General features: G+C 47.4%; 1 protein-coding gene across 1 annotated transcript in view; it reads right to left on the bottom strand.

The window, feature by feature from the left end:
- PTPRO (protein tyrosine phosphatase receptor type O) overlaps positions 1–25,703 on the bottom strand; it is a 135,769-nt gene that overhangs the window by 51,728 nt on the left and 58,338 nt on the right. Inside the window, 4 exon segments of the mRNA XM_033162275.1 lie at positions 178–630; positions 1,743–1,895; positions 4,302–4,460; positions 18,330–18,603. Coding sequence (XP_033018166.1) covers positions 178–630; positions 1,743–1,895; positions 4,302–4,460; positions 18,330–18,603 — 1,039 coding nt within the window.

A 25,703-nucleotide genomic window follows, 5' to 3' on the forward strand; every position in this document is an offset into this window, starting at 1 on the left:
GGGTCAGCTCTGCTATCTAGTACTATTTAGGAATGCAATCCCAGAAAACAATTAAAGGATAGGTGAGAGAAAGGACAGGCCAGGCAACAACTAAAGGACCTGTTGGGGCCCAATGATACCAGGTTTCAATGCCAACCTTGGTGCCATAATTCTCAACTGTGCTGTGTGACCTTTTACCTTCTCTCTCAATGTTAATATGGAAGCCATCAAACGCCGTGGGTGGCTTGGGAGGCAGCCAACTCAGCACCATTTTCACTGGGAGGAACGAGGAAGGCTCCGGCGTAGGGCTCCCAAACTCCTTGGTGGGATTGACGCTCTCATAATCTTTTGGGATTGCGTTGACAAACTCGTCTTCATTCTCTGGGGAGTCGGGCTCGTTAATCCACCAATCGGGCTGAGAAGTGGTTTCGTAGTCGCTGCTATTGTAGCGGTAATCGGGCCACGTATAGGAAGTGTTCGCAGTTGGGAGCTCAGGGAGATCATCCAGAATCTGGGTGGCTTTGTCCTGTCGCATTGTGTTCTGTGTCCCAAGAACGACTCTTCAGGGAAACTTCCACTCTGCTCCCTCCCAGTTCTCATTGAAGTTTATATGTAAGATACGCACAGAAATGTTTCGAGGTGGGTAGGGAACTGGAAAAGATAGGACACCTTTTTCCCCATTTGCGTACCACGCATAAAATACAACAATAAATGACACTCATCAATTTTCATTTCCTAGATTAGTGTTTCTCAACCTGTGCATTCCAACCCACAAGTGGGTCGCAAAGCTTTATAAGTGAACCTCAAATAGCCTGAAATCAGATGGCGTGCTTACATTCCCAGGAGCAAAACTCTGAATAACCTTGTAAGTACTATACATATTTTAATGAATCTCACATTAATAGGGCCATTAAACAGATATTTTCCTTGGATGCCTCAAGTAATGATTATAAAATAAGCAAATTTGTAGTTCAAATGCACACAGTCAGTAGCTGCCCAAGACCTATAGTCCAAAATCCATGGGATAATAAATTAATGGGTCACCATACCAGGTAAATTTGGACTTGTGGTTCGCCATACTAAAACGGTTGGGAACTACTGCCCTAAGATTATCATGAACATAGATATGGCAAAAAAGCAGATAAATTCCAAATTAACTCAAAATGCCTTAAACTGTCTGAACTGCCTTTCCCTTCTCAATACTTTAACAAAGAGGTGTTCACACGTTATACAACAACTACAATATTAACGACTTCCATTCGTATTGACACATTAAATAATTTACAAACCTACAGGTGAAGCATTCAAACTATATCCTTACTCTTCCTGTGTGTGACAATTACTCTTTCTGTGATGTTTCTTCCTGTCCTTGTAAACATTACGTCTATCTTTTCCTGGTTGCTGCTGTTCTCCATCATGCCTCGGGTGGAGCTAATATCCCATCATAATAGATCATGCTTGGCCTGTAGTGCAGGTTAGCGACGGGGAGCCTCCATGTCCTCAAGACTACAACTCCCCTCATCCCTGCCCATTGGCCATGCTGGCTAAGGCAGATGGGAGTTGGAGTCTAATAACACTTAGAGGGCCACAGCATCCACCTGCCCCATCCCTGGCATATGGGGTACAGGTCTCGGGGAGGCCTCTAAAGCACAGGTTCACAGCAGGGTTTCTCTCAGGCCAAAGGAAGAGGCTTCTGCTTATGGGGACAATGCATTTTATCAGGATACAACGTGCACACGACACACAGAAGCCACTTGTCCTACCTGTTCGGTGTTGCTTTGCTTGGTGTTTCACCCCGCTGTATTCCACCAGGGTGCTTTTGCTGAACGTCGCTTCAGACACCAGCTGAAATGTGATGTTGCTGTAACATATTCCCGGCAGCCAGTGATTGAAAACGGTTTTGCCTTTAAAGAAATCTGCAGGGTGGTGAACAAATGGCACAGATTACATGAGCCAGACGACACGACGTCACAGATATTGCTTGGCACAGTCTCAGAGATACGGGTGTGTGTGTGTGTGTATTCAACAACATTTCTACGGCCCTGCCCCCACTAACATGCCTCCACCCTTTTCTTCCTGGCTGTCAAAAGCACTTAGAAGCGAGACCCAGGAAAATAAACACGAAAGTAGGCAAAGGAATTGCAAGTGGCAACATGCACGGTGTGACACAAAACATTTCGAGGAACGGATGATATAAGCTTCTTCATTCTTGACAAATGGCCAAGGGACAAAACTTGCAGGGAGCAAACCAAAGATGCAAAGTTGTGGAGGTTTCTTTACAGTTACAGTAGGGAGGGGCAAAGTGTTAAAAGCCCCCAATCCTCACACCATGGCATGGTCTTATTCTGAATCAATGCCTGCCCACCCCCCATGCCTGCAATCTACTTTTCTTCCATTCACAGCAATTACTATTTAGGTGACTTGTCCGCTTTGTACCTCAGTGTTCCCTATGGACTGACTGACACCAGCTTTCCACAGTTTTGGATATGGGTCTTTCTCTACCCTACCTGGAGATGCCAGGGGTTGATCCTGGGACCTTCTGCGTATTCAGCAGATGTTCTAGCACAGAGCTCCAGGCCTCCCCCAAATAATGACCAATAATAATTAATAGTAACCTTCCAGCTTCTTCAGCTATTCAGCTGAACAAAAGATGGAAAGTGATTCTCGCTTAGGAACATAGGAAGTTGCCTTACACCGAGAAAGACCATTGGCCCATCTTGTTCAATACTGTCAGGGAACTGTCCCCAGCTCAGCACAGGGTGGTGGAAGGGCTCTCGGGATGCTACAGAGAGCCTCAGCCCCACCTGACCAGTAGCACCTCCTTGTCCAGCGAAGGGAGCAGCGAGGTCTTCAGTGAGGAGGGGCAGGCAGCTTGGGAGCTGGAGAGACGAGGCTCTGGGGATGTTGGAGAGACCCTGCAATCCTCTCACTCAGCGGGCGATGAGGGAGACACGCTATTTCCCTTGCCCCAAGTACGCAGAGGGGTGAAACGAAAAGAGGAGAGGCGGGGATTTCGTATACTGAAACTCTTATGTTGGGGTCAGAACCGGAAGGGGCCACTCCCGGATTCTGCAGACGGTTGATACGGACATGAACTTTTAAGCTCTGCACTGGACATAGTATGCACAATAAAACTACTAAAGAAACGGCTGGAGTTTTACCTGGTTTCTCATGAGCAACTATCCAAGGACCTTACAAATACTGTTGATGCTGAATGGTTGCAGCTCTCCGGGGCTTCACGCAGGGGACAATCCCTACCTAGAGATGTTGGGGATTGAATCTGGGGCTTTCAGCATGCAAAGGATGTTCTTGATCATTGAGCTAATGTAATGGGTAGTAAGAAGCATGGTCTGTAGGGGAAGTATTTCTTCAATGACACCCTTAGCAGGAACTTTAACCCCCAGGTCTTGACATAAAGCAATAATGTCATCACAACAGGATAATCAACTAAAGAAATGACTGGCTTTGTGAATTGCCCCTTATTTCCAGCTTCATGTGGACTGTACACCTTCAGTAGGTGATGAGGTCATCTGGGCAAAACAAGATATTTCTGTATTTACCTTGCATCACATTGAAAGGATATCTCCCTGGCCATTGGATCAGCTGCTGAGGTGCTATGGAATGGCTATAAACATTCTAACTTGCCCAAAGGTTTGGGACAAGGTCAGCATACAAGGCTCAGGGACAGAAAGGGCTGGGAGTTGTTGGTGGAACAGAGAAGGGTGTAGGCAGGCAGCACTACCCGACTGTTCTGTGTATGAAGACAATGGATACATCCCCAGGGGTAGGGAACTTTTGGATCACAGCCTAATTTCCTGTGGGTGGTTGGAGTCCAAAGGGAGAGAAGGTCAGGAGGGGGAAATGTTCAGGAGGAGACCAGATGGATGGAGTGATCTAAGGTGGAGGGGGAAGCCCCCTGCAAGTGATCTGCTCAGACTTCTAACTAGAATAATCTGCCCTTCTCCTGACAGTCTGGTGAGTGGCGGAGGAAGACAGTGTGGCAGAGAAGCAAGGGGGAAGCCCCCTGCAAGTGATCTGCTCAGACTTCTAACTAGAATAATCTGCCCTTCTCCTGACAGTCTGGTGAGTGGCGGAGGAAGACAGTGTGGCAGAGAAGCAAGGGGGAAGCCCCCTGCAAGTGATCTGCTCAGACTTCTAACTAGAATAATCTGCCCTTCTCCTGACAGTCTGGTGAGTGGCGGAGGAAGACAGTGTGGCAGAGAAGCAAGGGGGAGGTATCAAAAAGAGAGGGAGAGAAAAATGAGCTGTCTCCTCATTTTTTGGCTCCGACCTAAACTACCATTGTTTAAGATTCCACCTACCTTTATATAACATGGTCCGATAGTCTTTCCCTTCCCAGTAGCTTATATTCACACGGGTGAAAACATTGTACTTCTCTGGATACTGGATCTCAAACAGCACCCCAGTTTCTGGTGATGGTTTATAGTCATAGATGGAAACGCTGGTTACAGGTAGAGGTTCTGAGAGACAGACACACACACAGAGAGAGAGAGAGAGAGAGAGAGAGAGAGAGAGAGAGAGAGAGAGAGAGAGACGATGCATTTTAGTTCTCAAGTTAATCAAGTTATACTTTTAGAAAGAGATGAATATTTTGCGATGACTTGGGATCTTAGTCTTACGTGCAAATAAATTACTTAATTTCTCTGTGTGTAAAAGGTAAATGTGTGAATTGTTCCATTGCCTGCAGTGACCAGTGTGTGGCATCCTTGGGCAGTTATTGGGTTCCCAGTGCCCCACAGCAGGGCACACACCTGATGCTGCCATGGGACATCCCGCAAATGTGGCATGCCAGCATTCAGAAGAGCTCCAGGCAGCTGGATGTGGGAGAGCCCCTATTTTAATTTCCCCCCATGCCTCTAATGTTCCACCACACCAGATAGGGATGGACAAGTCTGCCGATTTCAGTTCATAACCACCTCTCACATTTTCAGTCTTAAATTCAGTTTGCCACATTCTCGCAATAGTTTGCAACAATAAAAAAGCCTTTAGGAAAACTCTCCTAATAGTGATGTTTTGGTCTGCAGTTTTGTCTAATATACAGGTTTTTTTTTGCAAAGCAAGTTCCCCCTAACATATTTTTGCACACTTTCCCCTCATAAATGAAGCTTTGTACATATTATTCACCAAATTCAGAGGTGTGAATTGCAAGAGCCATGTTTCAACTGACATTTTGCAACATGGCAGCATGGTGTAGTGGTTAGAGTGTTTTCCTAGAACTGGTGCATATTCCTACCCAGCCATGAAACTTACCAAAAGACCTTGGGCCTGCACTCCCTCAGCCTGACAAACCCCACAGGGACGTTGTGAGGATAAAATTTGGGTCAGGATGAACCACGTACACCGCCTTGATGTCTTCAGAGGAAAGGCAAATTATAAAGTAACCAATGCAGTGAAACCTTTGGACAGGGTTAGGTTCAGACAGTTTTCTGGGTAGGATCAGGCATGGTGGTCTGCCTTGGGACTCCTCCTGGATTCAGCTTGCCTCTGCTATTGTCTGAAGGCACATGGGACTTAGCTATCCTTCATGACTTTCTGCCTGATGAAGCCTTCCTATGCCATAATCACATTACAATTTTCTAATTACGGCAACTTTATAGACTGAGCAATTGCATTACCCTGTTACTTCTTCCCAGAAGAAATCAGATGAGGAATGCAAGCTTGGTATTCATTTTTATTACAATTTTATTTTGGCCCTGATCTTTTGATTTAATTAAGTGATGATTAGATCAAGCGGGAGGCATCATTAAGCTCTCCCTTCTTCTGTTTTCTTTCTAGCTGCAGCCAGCAAATCAACATGGATTAATGAATAGCATTTGGAGATGCTGCATTCAACGTTGCATCTTTTGGAAATACCTCAGTAGCTAAGTACTCTACGCACTTGCTGCCCAAGGTCGATTTCCAGGAGAGCAGCAGTGTTAATCTGTTTCAGCAAAAGCAATAAGACCCTTGCGGCACTGAAGGTTGCTTTAATGGCATCCGTTTTCAAGCCAGTGGACCCTGCTTCATCAGATGTAAGACACCCCCAATATCAGAGGAGGAGGCTAGACCTGGTTTTGTTGTGGTTGTTGTATTTCAACCCAGGAGAAAGTCTGCACAAGGGCCCCTTCCAATTCTACAGTTCCATGAGTCTATATTTGAAAGGCACTATATAAGAACTCTCCTAAATTTGATTCTGTAGTCTAAGCAACTGGTCTATGAAAATTCTTTCCAGTAGCACCTTAGAGACCAACTGAGTTTGTTCTTGGTATGAGCTTTCGTGTGCATGCACACGAAAGCTCATACCAAGAACAAACTCAGTTGGTCTCTAAGGTGCTACTGGAAAGAATTTTCTATTTTGTTTCGACTATGGCAGACCAACACGGCTACCCACCTGTAACTGGTCTATGAGAGAAGATGCAAAACAGACTTCCGGCGGCGACGCCATTGCGGGTGGTCGTGGGCTGCTTCGGCTGCGAAGCGCCCAGTCCATCCCGGGGGTTAGGAGCCCCGCCACCGCAAAGCGGGGCTCCGGTTGGGGTGCGGGAAGAGCGTCCCGCACCCTGGGCTCCCCGGCTGTGCCCGTTGTGGCTCCGAACCCTTCCCCCGCTCCCCCTGTAAAGGGGGAGTGGGGGTGAAGGGACGACGGAGCCGGGCTATAGGGGACATGCCCCAACCGGGATGTAAATGCGGCGACAAAGCCTGTGATGAGCGTCTAAGTTCTACCTGTCCTTAATGAGCTGTTAAGAACCCAGAGGCGGTGAGTAATTGATTGACTCTTTGTATTCCTGGAACGATCTGGGGGAAAGAAGAAAGGCAGCCCGCCTCCCTCCCTTCGGGAGATGAAAGGAATTAACTCTTTAAGTGACTGCTGCTACAACAATCGATAGAAAGTATCTGGAATTTGAAAACTGAGACTGTTGAGATTTCCCTTCGGGGGTTAACTGGGGAAAAAATATCTCCATTTGAAGTTTTGGTCTTTACACTCCGGCTTCGGAAAAATGGCGACGATTTGGACTGTCGTGGGAAAAAATTGAAACAAAGGAAGGAAGAGACAGGAGCTGAAATTTGATACCCACCCTCCCTTTCAAAATGCTGGACTTTGTGCTCACACTTGTATTGAACTCTGGTTTAAAAGATGAGGAAATGCTCACTGTCTTGAAGCTGGAACTGCTTGATCGGAAATTACAAGTCTTGTGTGGGATTTTAAAGAAAATGGACTTAACTTCCACAGAGGAGGCTTTTCAAAAGTTTTATACAATGGAATCGAACCTTGCCAAAGAGCTGGGAGGGGTGCTTGAAGGATGGTTTGAAATGGCTGGGCAACTCTGGGAAAAGGAACCGATTCCTGGGGGTGGCAGCCCCGGAACGGGAAAATTTATAATATCCAGACCCCGAGGTGGGAGCTCGGGGGCAAGGGACATGGAATTAAGATTTCTACAAGAAGAAGAAGTATGGTACAAAGAAACGGAGGAGCCCAAAAAAGAAGTGATGGACACCCTGAAGCCTGATGCAAGGTCTGTTGTGAATGCTGCCTGGATCTGTGGACATTTAGAAGAAGAGAATTGGAGATCCGGTTCTGGTGAAAGACAGAGAAAGACAATGGACAGAGGGGGAGTGGGTTGAAGTATTAAATGTATATTCCAAATGGTCTGTCATGGTATCTGAAATCGGAGAGTGAAGTCTGTTAATTATAAGTTTATTTTAAACAAGTAGGGAGATATTGAATTTTAAGTTAAAAGCAGCATGATAAAGGATAGAAGAAATAAGTTTAGTCTTTATAAGAATATTTGGTTAAGATTTTTGTTATAATAGAAAGATCAAGATAATTGTGTTATCTTTAATTAAAGTTAAAGTTTTTTTATATATATATAGAGAAAGGATGTTAGGAAAGTAGTATATCGATTTAAAACCGAAGGTGAAAAGGCGGGGGAAGTCAAAAGTCAAGATTCAGAACTAGAAATTTTTTTTTATGTAAGGTATACAAACAAGAAGAAGAATCCTGGCATTATGTGTATTTGTATTTGTTTTTGTATTTGTAGGTGTGGGTTTGGGTTTGGGTTATATTATGAAAACGCTAATAAACTCTGTTAAAAAAAAAAAGAGAGAAGATGCAAAACAAGGCCTGATCCTGGCCAATTTAGCCCATGCCATCTGCCTCTGGTGCCTTGACTGCCAGAGGTTACTTTGGAACCTGATCGCTGGGCTGTTCGTATGGTACTGTTAAACTCTGCTGGACCCTGACAAACAGCTCCTCTCTCCCATTCTTCCTTTGCTGGTTTGTGCTGCTGTGGGTGAGGAATCAGGGCAGACAAAAGGGGCCAAGGGAGGAATTTGCTGAATTAACCCCTATTACCTCTTCTCCCATTTTATCAGTGCATTGGAAGACAGACTGACAACAATTAATAACCAACCGTTGCAATCAAGAGGCTACATTTCTAATCACAAGCACCAAGAGGGAAAGAGTGACGGCAACACATTGGAGTAGAACTGGGCCAACAGCTAATGGCTCACCTCGAATTGGCTTGGAACTCACCCCCAAACACAAATTGGGGTGATGGGTCCAACTCATTTGCAAGCCAATAAAAAACAGAGATGGGACACAATGAAAAAAAAAGTGATTGTTTTGGTGGGGAAAACTCACCCACCACAGGTGACTCTCTTGTCTCAAGGGTCCTTCATGGGCTAGACTTCCCCTGCATCAACAGCTTCCACAGCTATGGAGGTATTTTGTAGTTCTGTATGGCTAGGAGAGATCCCAGAAGGAGATGTCCTAGCCATGCAAAGTTCTCTTTAGGACTGGGTGCGTAGCAAGTGAATTAAGCCAGGAATTCTTCTCTGGCTTGGATTTTTAATCTGAAATGGAGAAGGATTTGGGGATTTTGCAGTGCTCGCCTACTATTTGAGGTGAGCATTATGAGCCCCTGAAGTTTGCATTGAGTTCAAATAAGGGGTTCTAGACATGAAGTAGAATGAGGGGAGTCTTTTAAGAAGCAGCAAGGAAGAATGGGTGGAGTCATACCTGGGGGATTATCCTACAGCTCAAGGATGGGGAACATGTGGCCCTCCAGATGTTACTGGACCCCAACTCCCATCATTCCTGATCACTGCCCATACTAGTTAGGCCTGATGGGAGCTGTAGTTGACTCCAACAACATCTGGAGGGCCACAGGTTCCCCATGACTGCCATATTCTCTTTGCAACCACCTTTTGAGGCAGGATAGGCTGGAACGCAGTAGCATCATGTTAAAGCAGGTACTTTGTGAGTCCAGGTCTTTGCAATCTGTGTCCAACACTATGCATTCCATCACATTGGTGGTTCACCCAAGTCAATATCCCAAAGAGAGGCAGAAGTGTGTTTACTGCAGGATGCCATTCCCCATCTCATAAACATATCATTCTTATTCTCTCGGTGTGATCAGCTCTGTGACAAGGAGTGAGATCGATACAGAGCTGAGAGGAGGGGAAAAGAAAAGAACGAAAGAGAAAAAAAGAAATAGATTGCATTGATCTGACCCAGACTCGGCTGTATTATTAGGCTTGCCTTAAAACCTAAGCCTCTAGATGGAGGAAGGCCGACGATGCAAGCATGTTGTTTTTAGTAGCAAAGTTTTAAATTGCTTTCCAAAAACGAAAATAGTATCTTGAAAGCATCGATAAAATTGGCCGAGATTCATGCTGCAGATTTCATTCAAAGAAAAATAAATCTGGGGATTTTCTTCCTTGATACCTAAAGCCAATTCACAGGCTTGGCAACGTCCATGCTCTCAGAGGAAGATGTCTCATACCTCGTTAGGCAATTTGTCCGCCTGGATCAGTAATGCCTACTCTGACTGGCAGTGGTTCTCCAGCATGTGAGACAAGGGCCTCTCCCATTTAACCAGAGATGTCAGAGACAGAACCTGGGGCTTCTTCAGCTGAAGCATATTCACCACCTCTGAGCTGGGTCCCCTCACTTTTGACTTCATGCACAACGAACTTGGAGTGAGCAGACTTTGGAGCACATAGTGCAGTGGTTTTCGCTGCCTTATGGAAACCAAAACTTCATGGGCAATCTTTAGGCTGGCTGAATGTTCTTTGTATCTTCAGAGAACCTTGAGATACACCAGCTGGAGGCAGGTGAAAAATAACATCGATGAGGTGGAGCTGGATGCAAAATGGTGATTGGCGAATGGATCCAATGACCTCCTGTACCTCACTATTCATACAGGGGGGGGGGTGCATATGCAAGTCCAACTCTACACTTGCATATGTTTCCTTTTAAAAAACAACAACAACACAACAATAACCCTTTTTGTTCTTGCTATCACTGAACCACTGGATGTCAGAAATCTTTGCCAAGCTACTACAAATTATCCTACAGCTCATGGGATATTTGCAAGGACATTCTTTTAATCTGCCCACCTGTTTTGATTACCGAGTTGTTTCGATGGGAGTGTTTTATTGTGTGTTTTAATTGACAAAGGATGGGTCTCTGGACTTCTAAAAATTACTATTATATGGCAAGTTGTTTTGGTTAAACCAATGGTTTGGTACTGGCAAAGGTATTGCTATGGTATTGCTCTGAGCACAACTTCTGTTAGGCTCTGCTAATATTGCTTCCCTGCCTCTCTAAGGCATTGCAGAGAGCGCGGATAATTAAGAATCCAGTGCCTAGTCAAATTTTAATTATTGGGAATAGATAGAGGAATTTTCCCTAGGTATTTTATTTTCTAAGAGTTCCTCATATGCACATGGGGCGCGGGGGGGGGGGGAGAGATCAAAATATAACAGTGTCTCCCCAGACCCTAATAAGAGTGTTCCCTCCCCCCTGGGAGCCAGCCAGCCTGGAAAGGAGCTTTGTAGTGCTGATTGAAACCTGGGGGTGGCAGGGAGACTTCAGCAAGAAGCAATAGGGATGGAAAGAAAACATATTCTCTCTCTCTCTCTCTCTCTCTCTCTCTCGTCTCTCACTATGCAACATAACACTCAAGCTGGCTGCCAGCTAGGGTAGTCCTGTGACTTCTACTTGTGGGAGCCCTCCATTTGAAGGGCTGTCTGGGTGTGAGCCCGGTTTAAACAGAAATAACCCTTTAAAACAGGAGAGCAGGTAAGGGCATCAAAACTGCCTTTCATCAACAGCGAGCCCCTGCACAGCAGATGGAACAGACCCTCAGGTCACCTGGTCACACTCGCCTTCCAAAGTGAGAGGCATGGCATCCTATATCTGTTAGACTAATCCCTTCTAGAAGGGCATCTGTACATAGAAAAGAAATCAGCACCTGTAGATGTTATGCAAACCTGTGCCCACTTTCCCCTCTTTTATTTGTTGAGACACACCCTCTTTTTCAGGGGAGGCATAACTGACTTACCTCCTGACAGCCTAAACCTCTTCATCTTAGCGTTGTGGGTTCTAGCCCCACGTTGGGCAAAAGATTGCAGGGGGGTTAACTAGATGACAATCGTGGTCCCTTCCAACTCTACATTTCTATGACTCTGTTCTGAGAAATTTCCACGCACCCAGCATTAACGCCCAAGAAAAAATGTGAACAGGATCTATCTCAACTCATAGTGAAGTTAGTTGAAGACAGCATGTACCAGATGCCCATGAGACTCCTAAGCAGGAAAGCTCCAGCCTCATTCATATTAGGCTGACATTCAAGCCATTGTTCTCAAGACATGTGCGCTCTTTCCCTGAAGAGGGATGTGACAGTGATGAGCAGCCCTCCTGCAAACATCAATAGGCCCTGAGGAACTGTGGTGAAATGTCAAAGGACAACTAAGGGACCAATTGCTTCGGTGCTGCTTATTTCGCAGAGTGAGGCCTCTTCGGGGGCCTCGTTTGCTGTGTCCCACGGCAGCCGACGCCGGCGGACGGGCTGGGAGCGCGACGCCCGCCTGGATCGAAGTGGCATGCCCGTCTGTAAGGCCCAGCCGCAATTAGGCATGTGCTCTGTCAATATGCTCTCATATGGTCTCCATACGCCAGTGATCTTTAGCAGACAGGGAGCCATATGGCACAGCGAGTTTCGGCTGCTGCGCGGGTTGCCGTTGACAACAATGGTAATTAAGGATCGCAATATAAAGAAGGCGGTGTTTTAACCGCCAAGTGTCGGCGAACACTGGGAAAACCCTTCCGCCTTCCCCTTCTCATTCCTCGTGTCTTTTTAAACCGTCTTCCGCCAGGATGTTTCTCCTCCTGTCACCACTTTCTCTCCATCTGTGGGCCAAACTAGACATGTTTGGCAGTTCGGCTCCTGGGCACATGACTTTTGTTTAATAAATAGGAGGCAGGCACATGTGGGGGGAATCCAGGTCCAGACTGAGGGGGTGGGGCATTTCTTATTTATTTCATTTAATTATTTATTTGAAGAGCTTGTACTCTTTAACGGGGGGGGGGGGAAGCTAGCAGGGGGAACTTGCATGCAAATGGATGAAACACAACAGTCCCTGCCCACAGCCTTATGATTTAAAAAACCAAACAAACCACATGGCACACAAGGTGAAAGGGATGGGGAGGGAAGAGGAATCAAATCCAGGCACTGTGTTACCTCTGTGATCCTGCCTCAGCCCCAGAATCATAGAATTATAATGTTGGAAGAGACCCAAGGGTGCAGGAATCTCAACTAAAGCACCCATGACAAATGGCCATCCAACCATGTAGAGGTTTGGAGCTTTTAGAGTTAACAAGCTCAACCAGATTGTCCCACCCACAGGAGGAAGAGCGTCACCGGATGCTCTGTGTACTGTTGTACTGTGTAATGTGATACTTTCTTTTTCTTTGTTCCGGAGAACGGAGAGAAGGGAGAAGCCACAAACATGGCTTGCGACTCTCCAGGAATGTAGATTTATGCCTTGTAAAATAAAGCTTCTAGATTAAAAAGAAGCCGGACTCTGTTGTCTGTAATATGCTGGCATGCACACACCCCGCTGCGTGAGAGAAGATAAGAAAAGAAAACTCTGCTGAATAGCACAGGAGACGGCAGCAAGGAAAAACGCTTCAGGCAGGTACTCGCAGGGGAAGCGTGCCGGGCTCCAGTTGTGCTAAGGTTGGTTTGAAGTGTTTCCAACAATCAAAAAACTCTTCAGGTTATGGGTCCAAGCGTTTTCCCAATTCTGGACTGGTTTGAGAGCAGTTCTGAAGAGTTCCAGAACGTGTGTGCCAAGCTAAGAAGTGCCTCCCTGGTTTGGACTGTGATGGAGCATCCAGGGAAGTTTGCTTTGCCAGCAGGAGCATTCAGCAGTCTGCTGAATGGCTCAGGAGCCTAAAACCTGCTGCCAGAGGTTAGAAGGCAGCAGGGAAGCCCAGATCGAGGGCTGCAAAAGCAGTTGTACCTCTCTGGTGAAACCCCCATCTGTGGAGCCGGGTAAGAAGCTACAGATTCGTAAGTACGCTACCCCTGGGCAAGATGGAGGGAGCCATAGCATTCCCAGCAAGGAGGAGGGAAGCTTTTGTTTGCAAGCACCTCCAGCCTCATAGCTTCAATGCAGAGGGCTGTTCCCTGAGAGCGTTGATGTTCTGGCCAACGCCTGTGAGGAGGAAGGTCTGGCCAGTGCTTGTGAAGCCTGGAAGAAGACCCTAGCCCAGTTTCACGGGGCTGAGGGACTGGCTGCAGTGGCTTTGGAAAGCTCGCCCCCAGCTCGGCTTATGGCTGTTGAGAAGCAACAGTGCCATGGAAAGCAGGAGGGGGGCCAGATCGCCGTGGGCTTTGCTCCCAGAAAGGGAGGGGCTGTTTCCAAGTCTGAAGCCAGCGTAAACGCATTGACTGTGGAGCTGTATTTTGGCACGTAGCCTGCACCTGGTCTTTTGTTGACGTGCATGGCTGAAGATAAGGCCAAGGACATGACGTGTGGTACTGGCCATGAGAATCGCAACAGCTCTACCACAGCCCAGGCGGAAGAGGATGCCTACTGTTGTCGTGCAGTTGCCGTGGCAACGAAGGCCAACCCTGGTGGGCTGCATGTGATGGTTGCCGTCGTCGTCGTCATCGTTCCTCCTGGTGGACTTGTGAGGAACTGCAGCTTTTTTTCTACAGAGCAGTTTGAAGAACTGACTGTTGGATGCAAGAGACAGTTTGTCGTCTTTGAGACAGTCTCTGCAAGTCTTAAAGGGACAGAACTGGCGTTTTCTTTGGTTGCTGACGTGGCTGTGTATCTGTTTATGTCAAACCTTCTGTCCAATGTTTTTGCTGTTTGTTTTGTGATTATCACCTGTTCTGCTTGCAGGGGCCAGAAGATGCTTCTACGCGTGAAAGGCAGCCAGGACGGGCTGTTTGCTGTTAAGAAGCCTCAATCCAGAACAGGGGGAGGTGGCACTGATGGAATGTTTGCTCAGTGCACCAGTGTGCCCGTGCACCACTTATGTTTGTGTCAGTGGTACCAAAGGCTGGCAAGTCGCCACTGGGACAGTGTGCTGAAGCAGCCTGAGTTCTCTGAAGGGTGCAAGTTAAGGGCATGTAACAGCTTTCTTGATTGCAGGGTTTGCAAGGTCGAGGAGTCGACATCCTGCTACCCCACGTCTGAAAGGGAAACCACGCGTCCCTTTTCCCTGGTTCATGTGGCAGTTTCTGAAGGGATGCCAGAAGCAAACCTGGGGGGAGCGTGTTGTTCTGAGTGTCTGGCTGATGCTTTCTCTCGCCACATGTGGTCTGCGTTGCTCAAGGAGGCAACTGAGGCAGCACCACTGGTTGCAGTGGAACAGCAGGTTTCTACTGGAGTAGGCTGTTCCCAGGTCCTCAGTGAGAGGGGGAGTAAGCACAGTGTGACTAACCTGCTTTCTTCACAGGTATGTGGTCTTGCAGAGAGGCAGCAAAGGATGCTGCATGCTGCCACTGAAGACATGCTCTTGGATGCAGAGCTTCCACAAGGGTTCCGGGTGGAACTGGGTGATACCAAGGTTCTGAAAGTGTCTTTCTGTGGGTGCGAACCCAGCTTGCGTAGCTGGAGGTTAGTTAGCCCAGATAGTGACCAGACCCAGGTTCTAGTCAGCAGGAGTGCTGAATTCTTTGAGCAGAATGGATTGGAACACATCCCTAGAAGCCCTGATGTTCTGGATGGTCCTGTCAGTGATGGACAGGCAGATACGCCACCTGCTGGTGGCGGTGGTGGTCCAGGTGGATCAGCCCCAAGAGGGGGTATTGCTGTGGCTTTAGCACCTGCTGGTGGCTCGGGCCGAGTTCCCGGTCATCACCAGGGTGCAGCGCAGCTAGGGGCAACTCCAAGGCAGCAGCCTGGGAGTGCACCCGCAACTCCTATGTCACGGACTAGGAGGCAGGCCACGCTTGGCGACTCTTTGTGTGGCAACTCTTCTCCAGGAGAGCCTGGCGCAGGTCTCGTCCCGGAGCAAGAGCTGGGTTCTTTGGCAGTGAAGCAGGAGCCCAAAGGCGCGCCAACGTCATCCTTGGGTGGTTCAGTTAGGATGCACAGGCGCAGCAAGTCTGTAGGTGAGATGCCTGACGTCACGGACGTGCAGGTGGAATCCAGTGCAACTGGAGCAGAGGGAGAATCTGAAGTGGTATCACAGCAGTCTGCACGATCCACTGAAGGGATTCTGCCCGAAAGGTTCACGGCCACCAGCGTGAGTGCTTGTTTGGTTCAGTGTGAACCGGAAAGCTTTGTGAAGGTTCAATGGGTATCTCAAGGTGAGGCCCAGGAATGGCAGGATGCCATGGTAGAGCAGGTAAGCTCAATGAGGTCTTTGGGTGTGTGCACAACCACGACGCTGTCAGAAGGTCGCTGGGTGTGCAGACTCAAGACGGCAGCAACTGGCGAGTTGCAGTGCGAGGCTAGGTCAGTAGCCAGAGGTTTCACTCAGGAGGAGGGGGTCCATTGTTCCGAGCTACTGGATGCGCCCTCTCTCAGAAGCGAAACCACGCGCATGCTGTTAGCGGTCGCGACTCAAAGCAGCTTTGAGGCAAGCCACTTTGGTTTGGGTGCCTGTTTGGATTCCGACCTGGATGAGGAGAGGTACGAGGTACCTCCGCCAGGGTTCGAGGACAACGGGCCAAATCAGGTGTGGAGTTTGCACGAGGCAATCACTGGCTTGAAGGAGTCAGCCAGAGATTGGTCCTCAGGCGTGCAAGAAGCTTTGAGAAAGCTAGGTGTCAGCCAGAGTTGTGCTGATAGCTGCCTGTTTCTGGCAGGAGTAAGTCCAGAGCAGGAGCTAGTTCTGCAGTCCAGTGCGGACATGCTTTACCTGGTGGAGACCAGGGGACAGGTGCAACGGTTCGCAGAGGAGCTTGGTAGGTCTTTCCAGCTCAGGAACCTAAGCCCTGTTGGTGTTTACCTAGGTGTGCAGGTAGACAGAGCCGAAGACGATAGTGTCTTGCTCAATCAGACTGGCAAGGTAGTGCAGTTGTTGAAGAAGTTCAGAGTGTCTGAATGTGCTAATGTCAGAACACCCATGGAGACGTGTCTAGGTGAGGACAGTCAGACCGGGGAACGCTCTGAGTTCGAGAGCCCCAAGGTGTTTAGGTCAGCTCCTGGGAGGATGTTGTTTCCTCCATGGTTGAGCAAACCTGACATAGCATTTGCTGTGGATCTGTTCAGCAAGGTGGCTGCAAATCCCAGCATGCATGCCTGGAATGGCATGGTGAGAGTGCTCCAGAGTTTGCAGGAGACTAAGGAGTTTTGCCCGGAGTTGTCAGCTACCGGTGAGCCCCAGCTCACGCGCTGGTGCGACGGCGGTCGGGCAAATTCCGAGGACAGGAAATCTGTGTCTGAAATGGTTGTACAGTGTGGAGGAGCTCTAGGCGGGTTGAAGTCCCGGTGCCAGAGCCTCATTGCTCGTTCTCGTGCAGAAGCAAGGTACAGTGCGTTGTCAGTGCTTTACAGGGAACTGTAGTTCTATAGGTGTTTGGTCCAAGAGATCTGCGTTCAGAGTTGTCTACCCGTGATGGTTTGGGAGGACAACCAACTCTGTTTGTTGGTGGCAGAGTCTGGACAAGTCAAGGCCAGACCCAAACACCTAGACGTTCTCTTTCGAGACGTGTGCGTTCAGACTGGCTAGGAGAAGCTGAAGTACTGTCCTGGTCAGGTGAACCAGAGGGTTGGGTTCACGAAGCCCCTGAGCTTCCAATGTCATGGGGAGTTCTGTGAGGGTTTGTGTGAGGTAAGCTGCAAGCTTACAACGCCCCTGTGTGCGGGACAAGAGGGGGTGTAGAGGTTTGGAGCTTTTAGAGTTAACAAGCTCAACCAGATTGTCCCACCCACAGGAGGAAGAGCGTCACCGGATGCTCTGTGTACTGTTGTACTGTGTAATGTGATACTTTCTTTTTCTTTGTTCCGGAGAACGGAGAGAAGGGAGAAGCCACAAACATGGCTTGCGACTCTCCAGGAATGTAGATTTATGCCTTGTAAAATAAAGCTTCTAGATTAAAAAGAAGCCGGACTCTGTTGTCTGTAATATGCTGGCATGCACACACCCCGCTGCGTGAGAGAAGATAAGAAAAGAAAACTCTGCTGAATAGCACAGGAGACGGCAGCAAGGAAAAACGCTTCAGGCAGGTACTCGCAGGGGAAGCGTGCCGGGCTCCAGTTGTGCTAAGGTTGGTTTGAAGTGTTTCCAACAATCAAAAAACTCTTCAAACCATCTGCTTAAAAACCTCCAAGGAAGGGAGTCCACAACCTCCCTAGGGAGTCTGTTCCAATGTCGAACAACTCTTACTGTCAGAAAGTTTTTCCTGATGTTAAGTCAGAATCTCCTTTCTTGTAACTTGAAGTGATTGGCACAGGTCATCCTACGCTTCAGAGCAGAGCTCCCTAGCTCCTCTTTGCCTAGAGGTGAAAGGTGACATTGGCATCTATGTAAATAGCAACTCCTCCTGGCTGGGGCTGATGGGAGCTGAAGTCCACCAACACCCCAAAAGACACTGGTAAGCCACCCTAGCAACAAACGCATGAATGGCCATGGATTCAGAAAACGTAGAGGCACAAGGGAGGCAGACTGGTGAGTTCAGTCCACTGGTGTGTCTGCCTATTATTTCAGTTGTGATGTTCACGGTGGCTGGCTCTCAGGATGTGCTGTGAGTTCTCCTCGGGATGCCTGCCTCTTATTAATTGATTGCATTCATATTCCACCTTTTTCTCCAATAAGCTCAAAGGAGCACATATGGTTCTCCCCCTCCTCATTTAATCCCCACAACAACCCTGTGAGGGAGGACAGGCTGAGAGGCGGTGACCAGCCCAAGATAACCCTGTGAACTTCATGGCTGAGTGGGGATTTGAACCCTGGTCTCCCAGGTCCTAGTCCAACACTTAAACCACTGCACCACACTGGCTCCTCTCTCCACTCCATGTCTGGCACCAATAAACTGCAAAAAGGCATGGCGCCCAAGTTTCAAACGCATTCACTTTGATTTCTAAAAGTTACTTACTGGTTAACACCGTGATTGATCTCGCTGGCTTGGAAACCATGTTTGCGCTCACCACAACCAGAGTCACTATGTAATAAAGGCCATGGTACGAGGCATTGAAAACCACAGGAGCAGGTAAAGTGCTGTTGAATTCGTCAAACTGGAAAAAATAGTTCTTAGATTCGCCGGTGATTTTGACAACGTACACCGAGGACGAGCTCACCACGTCCGCTGCTTCGAGGGAAACGGTGATGCAGTTGTCGTCTCGCACTGCCACGTGGAAAGGTGCCGCATTCTGCAAGTGAATAAGCAGAAGAAACGCATTGACCAAACGCTGCTTGGAAGGCGCTGCTGTTTTGTCTGCCGCCAGCAGAGAAGAGGCGTGGATCGTGCTTCTGATAGCTGCCAAGCCGTGGGAATTAGGAAGGTTTTAAAAATGGTCAGATCAAGAAAGAGAGGTTCGGGAGGGGAGAGGAAACCCCCACCCCAATTTTGGCATTTTCTTATTTGGGGTGAAAATGATGTTCTGGCATGAGCACTGCTTCTAGGGATGTGGGGATCTCTGGACCAGTGGTGGAGCATATGCCCAGGGCGGGGGTTGCTCCCGAGGGGTGCGGGGCACAGAGGGCACCCTCCCAGGCGCAGGATAGCTGCTTGGGTGCACGGAACAGCACGTGTGCCCTGCAGTCGGGGCCGAGCGAGCCACCGATGGCGGACATTTGGTACGCCACCTGCCTGCGACTCACAAGCCTCCCCCAGCTGTCAAAATGAAGGGGGATGGGGAAATGCCACTGGCAAAGTGGCACAGCTCCCCCCTTCCCCCTGACAGCTCAAGGTAGGCTTGGGAGTCGCGGGTTGTGGAGCACCAAATGTCACCTCCATCAGCGAAGACACATGGGTCAGTTCGTCCCACCACAACCCCTTCCTCCGCCCCTGCTCTGGACAGTGATTGTTTTTGTGGTGCTACCTGTAACATACCAGCACTGCTAGCCCCCAGAGCAAGGCAACACTGGCCCTGAAATTGGCAATGAGTGGCATCCAATGCAGCACAGAACCCCACAAACCACTGGCCCCTTGCCCTGGACCATCCTCCTGCTTCCTCGCCTCCTCCGGCCACACATTCCCCCCACTCCATCTCTGACATCACACCCTATATGTGGCATGATGCCGACAGAAGGGACTTCAGCTTCAGGACCCTGGTATACAACAATTATTTCTGTATGTTTAGAAATTAAAGCTACAAGTGTGTTACAGAAGAACCCAAATGGCAATACCAGTCTTCCTTCCCAGACACTAATATATAAAATAGTGCTATAAGTTTCCTCTACCACCATGGATTTTCCTTAAAGTTTGATTCCAGCACTGGGGCATTGTTCCCACTGTGTGACTTCACTCCTTTTACAAATAGTGCGGCTTTGAGGGTTTTTTTTTAAAAAAAATTATTATTAAAAAATTGGTTTTTCACCCATGTCTCCTTCAAAAAGCTACAGTTACACTGGAATTTGGGAGAAGTTGAGTGAATCCACAGAAAAATGAAGGAACAGAAACAGGGGGAATCCACTCATTCTTAGATACAAGGAAGCCCAAATCCTTCCTGCTCACCCAATTTATTTTCTATGAAGCTTCAATCCTTTTCATATTAGACAACTCTGTCACTCAAGTGTATAGAAGAAAATGGAACAGTTTAACCTTTTCTCTCTCCCTCTCCATCTGCCACAAGGAACATCAGTTCTTTGGCTGATTTGGAAGGAAAATAAAACCCTCTTCCTTTCATTAATTGCAAACTATCTGTCAGAAAGGAAACCGCCGGGTCTGCAGGAATTCCAAAATGCAGCGACTGTAATTATAATGAAAAAGGGGGCACATTTAAAGTTCCAGCATCTCTCCCAGCCCTTTCCCCCCATTTAATTGGCATGGCGATGCTTAGATCTCTACCTTTTGGCTGCTCAAAAAGTCAGCACCAGGTGATATTTCCAGCTCCTCTGAATCGCTTTGCCCTTTGATGGCCCATAGGAGAGCAACTTCAAACGCCTCAGCTCTGCAGCTCCTACAGCAGAAATGGCTTTGCTCTCGCAACATATTGAGTGAGGATGTTAGCCAGCCAGTTAGGTGTCTCTCCACAAGGAGTTCTGAAAATCTTTCAGCAGTGTGACTAATCCTCTATCATCACCACCACCACCACCCCCAGAAATAAGTCAACAAATACAGTGGCACCTCTGGTTGCGAACGGGATCCGTTCCAGATCTCCGTTCGCAACCCGTGACGTGCGCAACCTGAAGTGCCGCATCTGCGCATGTGCATGATGCGATTTGGTGCTTCTGCGCATGCGTGTGACGTCATTTGACGCGCATGCGCAAACCACCGAACCTGGAAGTAACCCATTCCGTTACTTCTGAGTTCAGCGCATTCGTATCCCGTGTCGAACGCAACCTGAAGCAATCGTAACCAGAGGTACAACTGTACTGCAAGCTCACAAAGGTTTGTCTACAATGCACCAAATATTAGTCATTCACTGCCCCGCCACAAATAAAAGCCTCCCCTACCTGATTGGTTTATTGGAGATCATTCTTACCAATCACCCGTCTGCTCAGAAACCAGGTGCCAGCTCTATCTGTTACTCACTCATGAAAAATTTCTCATCAAACACAACTTCTCTTTTACCCTCTCTTGTATTCAAAGCTACAAAAGGCTGTTCTGGGCAGCAATGCAAATAGTCCGCTAGGGCTCTGCCACTCACTAACAATCCCTGATTTATTGTTATGACTTTGTGGGGTGCAGGACACCCTAAATTCCTGGGTCCAATAACAGTTGGAATGAATCAATGTTTGAAGAGTTAAACTGTGCCATACACTGGACCCCTGGATTAAGCCTATGTTAACAAGCCAAGCCAGCCTGGCAGTTGCTTCCTGAGTGGGGAACAAAGGCTGCTGGCATCCCATCAAATGATGAGCCATTGGGATGTTCAATGGCAGACAGCAAAGGGGGTGGAGCCCCTCCTCCAGCTGTGTGTTAGTGTGCAGAAACAAATAAGGGTTTAGGATTTCAGTTTGGACAGTGCTTTTTTCTGGGGGTACGCAGGGGTATGTGTACCCCTAAACATTTTGTGAATCTAACAGGAGAAGAAACTAAAAAAAAAAAGTTTCTTCTCTAGCACGGTGAATCGTCAGTTCCGTTGCTGCCCCTGATGGCGGCCTCATTTCCTGTCACGGTGTTTCCTGAGTCTCAGACGAAAGCGAGCCTTTAATGTGTGAGGTAATGCATGTCCTTTGTACTTTTGTCCATTTACTGTATTTATTTTCCCCAATTTGAACTATAAAACGGTGATTTTCTTGAGTCAAAATGAGAGTACCCCTAAACATTTTTTTTAGAGGGGGGGAAAGCACTGAGTTTGAATGATGTATGCTAGAGGGGAATAGTTCCACTGGGTTCACATACAAGGAAGAGGAAGTGGGGTGAACAACACCACGTGGGCTGACTGTGACAAAGAGACAAAGAGCATGGCTGATTTCTCTGTTCTGAGACCCAAGCCTTCTGTGTCTATAGGAGAAGCAAGAGACCCTCTTGGAATATGAATGCTCTGAGCAGTCTCCATCGTATTCCCAGGTTGCACATATGTGTAAACAAACCACACAACCATAAAGACACTACCAACTGTGCAGAGCCTCATTTCCAAAGGAAAACCCAGGCTAAAGTGTGCCTGGCATCCTTGTCATGTCGCGCCGCTTGTGGAGATTGGGGTGGTGTGTAACATTATTTTCTGCTTCATGTACCAATAGGGGGTACAGTCAGAAGCAGTAATGGTTGTGAATACCAGTTGCTGGAAGCCACAGGAGGGGAGAGTGTTATTGAGCTTGGGTCCTGCTTGGACATCTGGGCGGCTACTATGAAAGCAGGATGCTGGACTAGATGAAACATTAACCTGACCCAGCAGAGCTTTGCTTGTGGTTTAGGGGGGTTCAGATCCCCCACCCACCGACAATGAAAGAATGTATGAGAATAAAGGGAGTTGAGGAGGCACACAGATTTTATGGCACATTCTAGGTTTCCCCATTTATTTCCAGGAAATTGAAGGTGTAAACCATCTTTCCCCAGCCAAGTGCCACCCCCCTCCAATGCTCCCCAGACTAACTTTCATCCCATCCCCAGTCAGCATAGGTAAGAGACCGGGACGATGGGACTTGTAGTCCAAAACACATTCTGGCCTTAACTCTATTTGGAAGTTGGGCCTCAAAGCTTTGTGAGATGTGTTTCTGCAGGGAAAGAAAGCAAACAGATAGTAGTACATTGAGGGTCTTTGTCTGCTCCCAGCTTTTCTGAGGGCTTCGGTATGACTTGGGCTTGTCACGCTTGTAATAACAAACCGTGAAGGAGGCTAGATGCAATCATTTGGTTTAGGAGGCAGGTCTTCCCAAATTTCCCTGGAGGTGTGAAACAGCCTCTCCAGCTGTGACACCAGCAAATTAAATCCTGAAGGTAGCTGACCAGAAGTAATGAAATGTGTATTTGCCATACTGATGCTGTCAGTCCCGACTCACAGTGACTTCCCACTGCAATAAGTGGCGGCAAATTTGCCACTTCCAGTGGTGTTTCAGAGGTCACATCCCTGCACAACCTTCCTCTGCAAACGTCGAGAACCTTGGGGGGCAAACTGTCACCAATCATGCCTGCTCTTCCATCCGTTGGTCTTATCTACACATTTGTCCTGGCTCCCACCCAAAACACGCAGACAGAGACTCTTGTAAGTAAGAAAGAGATCTTATTCAGGGAAGCAATGGAATAGGCTCAGCAACAGGCACAGAGTTAAGGAGTCATGATTCCAGCACAGGAATGGGTAGGGCAAGAAGTTCAGAACTGAACAGAAGTAATGAAGATGCCCCACAAATTCCCCCTACCCCACCTGCCAAGCTTTTAAAGCACATGCTCTTTCAGGAAACCCAGACCAAACATTGTGGCCTAAATTTACAATTAATTCAGTATAATAACTATGCTAGAGCAACTTGGGAAGCTGTCTTATACCAGGTCTGACTCTTCAGCTGCATTCAGACAGAACTTTATTCCATCTCCCCAATATTTCCTTACCTGATCGTTTTCTCATTCTACGTGATCTTTTACACAATGTAAAAGCCACTTCTGGAAAGTGAACAAAATCCAGTGGAAGTTTAGCTCTCATTTCTATGTTAATTGCTTCCAGGAGGGAAAAAATCCATTTGTATCCCCATTTACCCAGAAAACCATGGAACAAAATTTAGGGCAGTATTCCAGCATACAGTACATCCATCATACAGTTCCTTCCTGCCATATTCATGGGTGAGTCATGGGGGAACAGAATTGCACATGTGCAAAAAAGAGTGGCAACATGTCCAATGTTATCAATGATATCCATGGTTGTGTCACACCACAGCCATTGGTGCAAATGAAATTTAGCATGGCATGACAGTATATTGATCAAAAAACTACAGTTCCTTAATGCAACAGGTAGTGCAGTATACAAGGAACATAGAAACCAATGTTATTAGTATAACCAGGAAATCTAAACCAATAAACCTGATTCCTGCATGTAACTTTTGTCCAGTTAGCCCAGTATTGTCCACTAGATTCTGACCAGGAGTAGCCCTCCAGGATACCAGGCAGATAGGTCTTTTCCAATATCTTCTGCTTGACCTTTTTAACTGAAGATGTTGGGGATTTAATAAGGACCTCCTGTATAACCAAAATGCATGCTCCTCCACTGAGTGATGGTTCTTTCCCTATTATGTTGGCTAAGGGAATGTGCTGTAATCTCATTCCCAGTTCTAAATCTCACCTCCACTCACTTAAGGGCACAGGGGCTATTGTGGCCCACATGCATCCACCCCTCCACCTTCAGTAGTAGAGTAATAATGCTGTCCTACTATACTGGGCTGTTTTTTATGATTACAAAGATAATATCTGCAAGCTGCTTTGGATGCTTGAAATGCATGTTGTACAAATGTGAAGCATTCATTCAAGCAATTAAGACAAATCTATAAATCTGTACAGCCTCCTCAGCAAGGAATCTGTCCTGACATGAGACTAATCCATATGCACAAAGTGCCAGCTCCGTATGCATCCACCTACTCAGCTACTTAGGAAGCAATGACAATTAAACTTTAGCTGTTCCCTAGTGAATAAGCACATGTAAATACACAAATGAGTGCAAGATGAATTATACGATGCAATTAAAAAGCTTCTTCCCACACAGGCCTTATTCAAAACCCAGGACGATATAAACAGGGAAGATAGATGACATCATCTAATGGATCTCTTTACCAATGCCAGATTATTCCCAATAGTACAATTCTTGAGTGCAATTCTAGTCTAAATTGCACACACACACACACACACCTCTGACAGGTAGGTAGGTAGGTAGGTAGATGATTAAACTTTTTATGTTAGGAATGAACAGTAGTTGTTCAATGTATGAGGTTTTAATCAATACCCAAACAAGTTTTTAGAGACTTCATTGATGAAAAACAATGATTATGTTACTGGGATTTTCTCCCTGCAACCACTCATGATGTGAGCTGTCTTTCATTTCCCCCATAATGGCCTGGCTTGGGCATTTCAGCACCACGGACAGGGGATAAGCACTAGACTTTGGAACTGGCTAATGAAAGCAGTCTTTATATAAAGGTGAAAGGAATGCAACATTACATGAACACAGGAAACCGATACTTTGCCAGCTGGGGAACGTGGATATTCCACATACAGTCAGGGAAACTTAAATCTAAAACTTTGAATGCAATTATTGCATCATCCCCTGAGTTTCCCTGCCAGTGCTTAATTGGTCCCTGTAGTATGACTCTCAATAGCTGACTCCCCTCATCCCACCTGCTGTTCTCTTTTGTGAGGAGAACAATTCCTCACCCAAACACTAATGATGCTGGAAGAACTGCATGTAGTCCTTGTTCTGCATTTGCTCCTTTTTCTGCATTTGGGGGAAGGGGTGCAGCTCAGAGGGTTGCATGCACAAAGCCCCAGGTTCAACGCTTGGCATCTCCAGATAGGGCAGAGGAGAGACCCCCGCCTGCAATCCTGGAGAGCCGCTGCCACTCAGTGTAGATCAGGCTTCCTTAATATCGGCCCTCCAGATGTTTTTGGCCTACAACTCCCATGATCCCTAAGCTAGCAGGACCAGTGGTCAGAGATGATGGGAATTGTAGTCTCAAAACATCTGGAGGGCCAAGGTTGAGGAAGCCTGGTGTAGATGATACTGAGCTAGATGGATCAATAATCTGGCTCGGTATCGGGTAGCTTCCCATGTCCCTCCAACATACACTTTTTATGTTCATTTGGATGTAATGTCAGGCCAATGATAGATAATCAGTGATTGATTGACTAGATCTGACCCCTAGCCTGAACCAAATTTCTTTGGCC

Source organism: Lacerta agilis, chromosome 10 (assembly GCF_009819535.1).
Source record: "Lacerta agilis isolate rLacAgi1 chromosome 10, rLacAgi1.pri, whole genome shotgun sequence".
NCBI lineage: Eukaryota > Metazoa > Chordata > Lepidosauria > Squamata > Lacertidae > Lacerta > Lacerta agilis.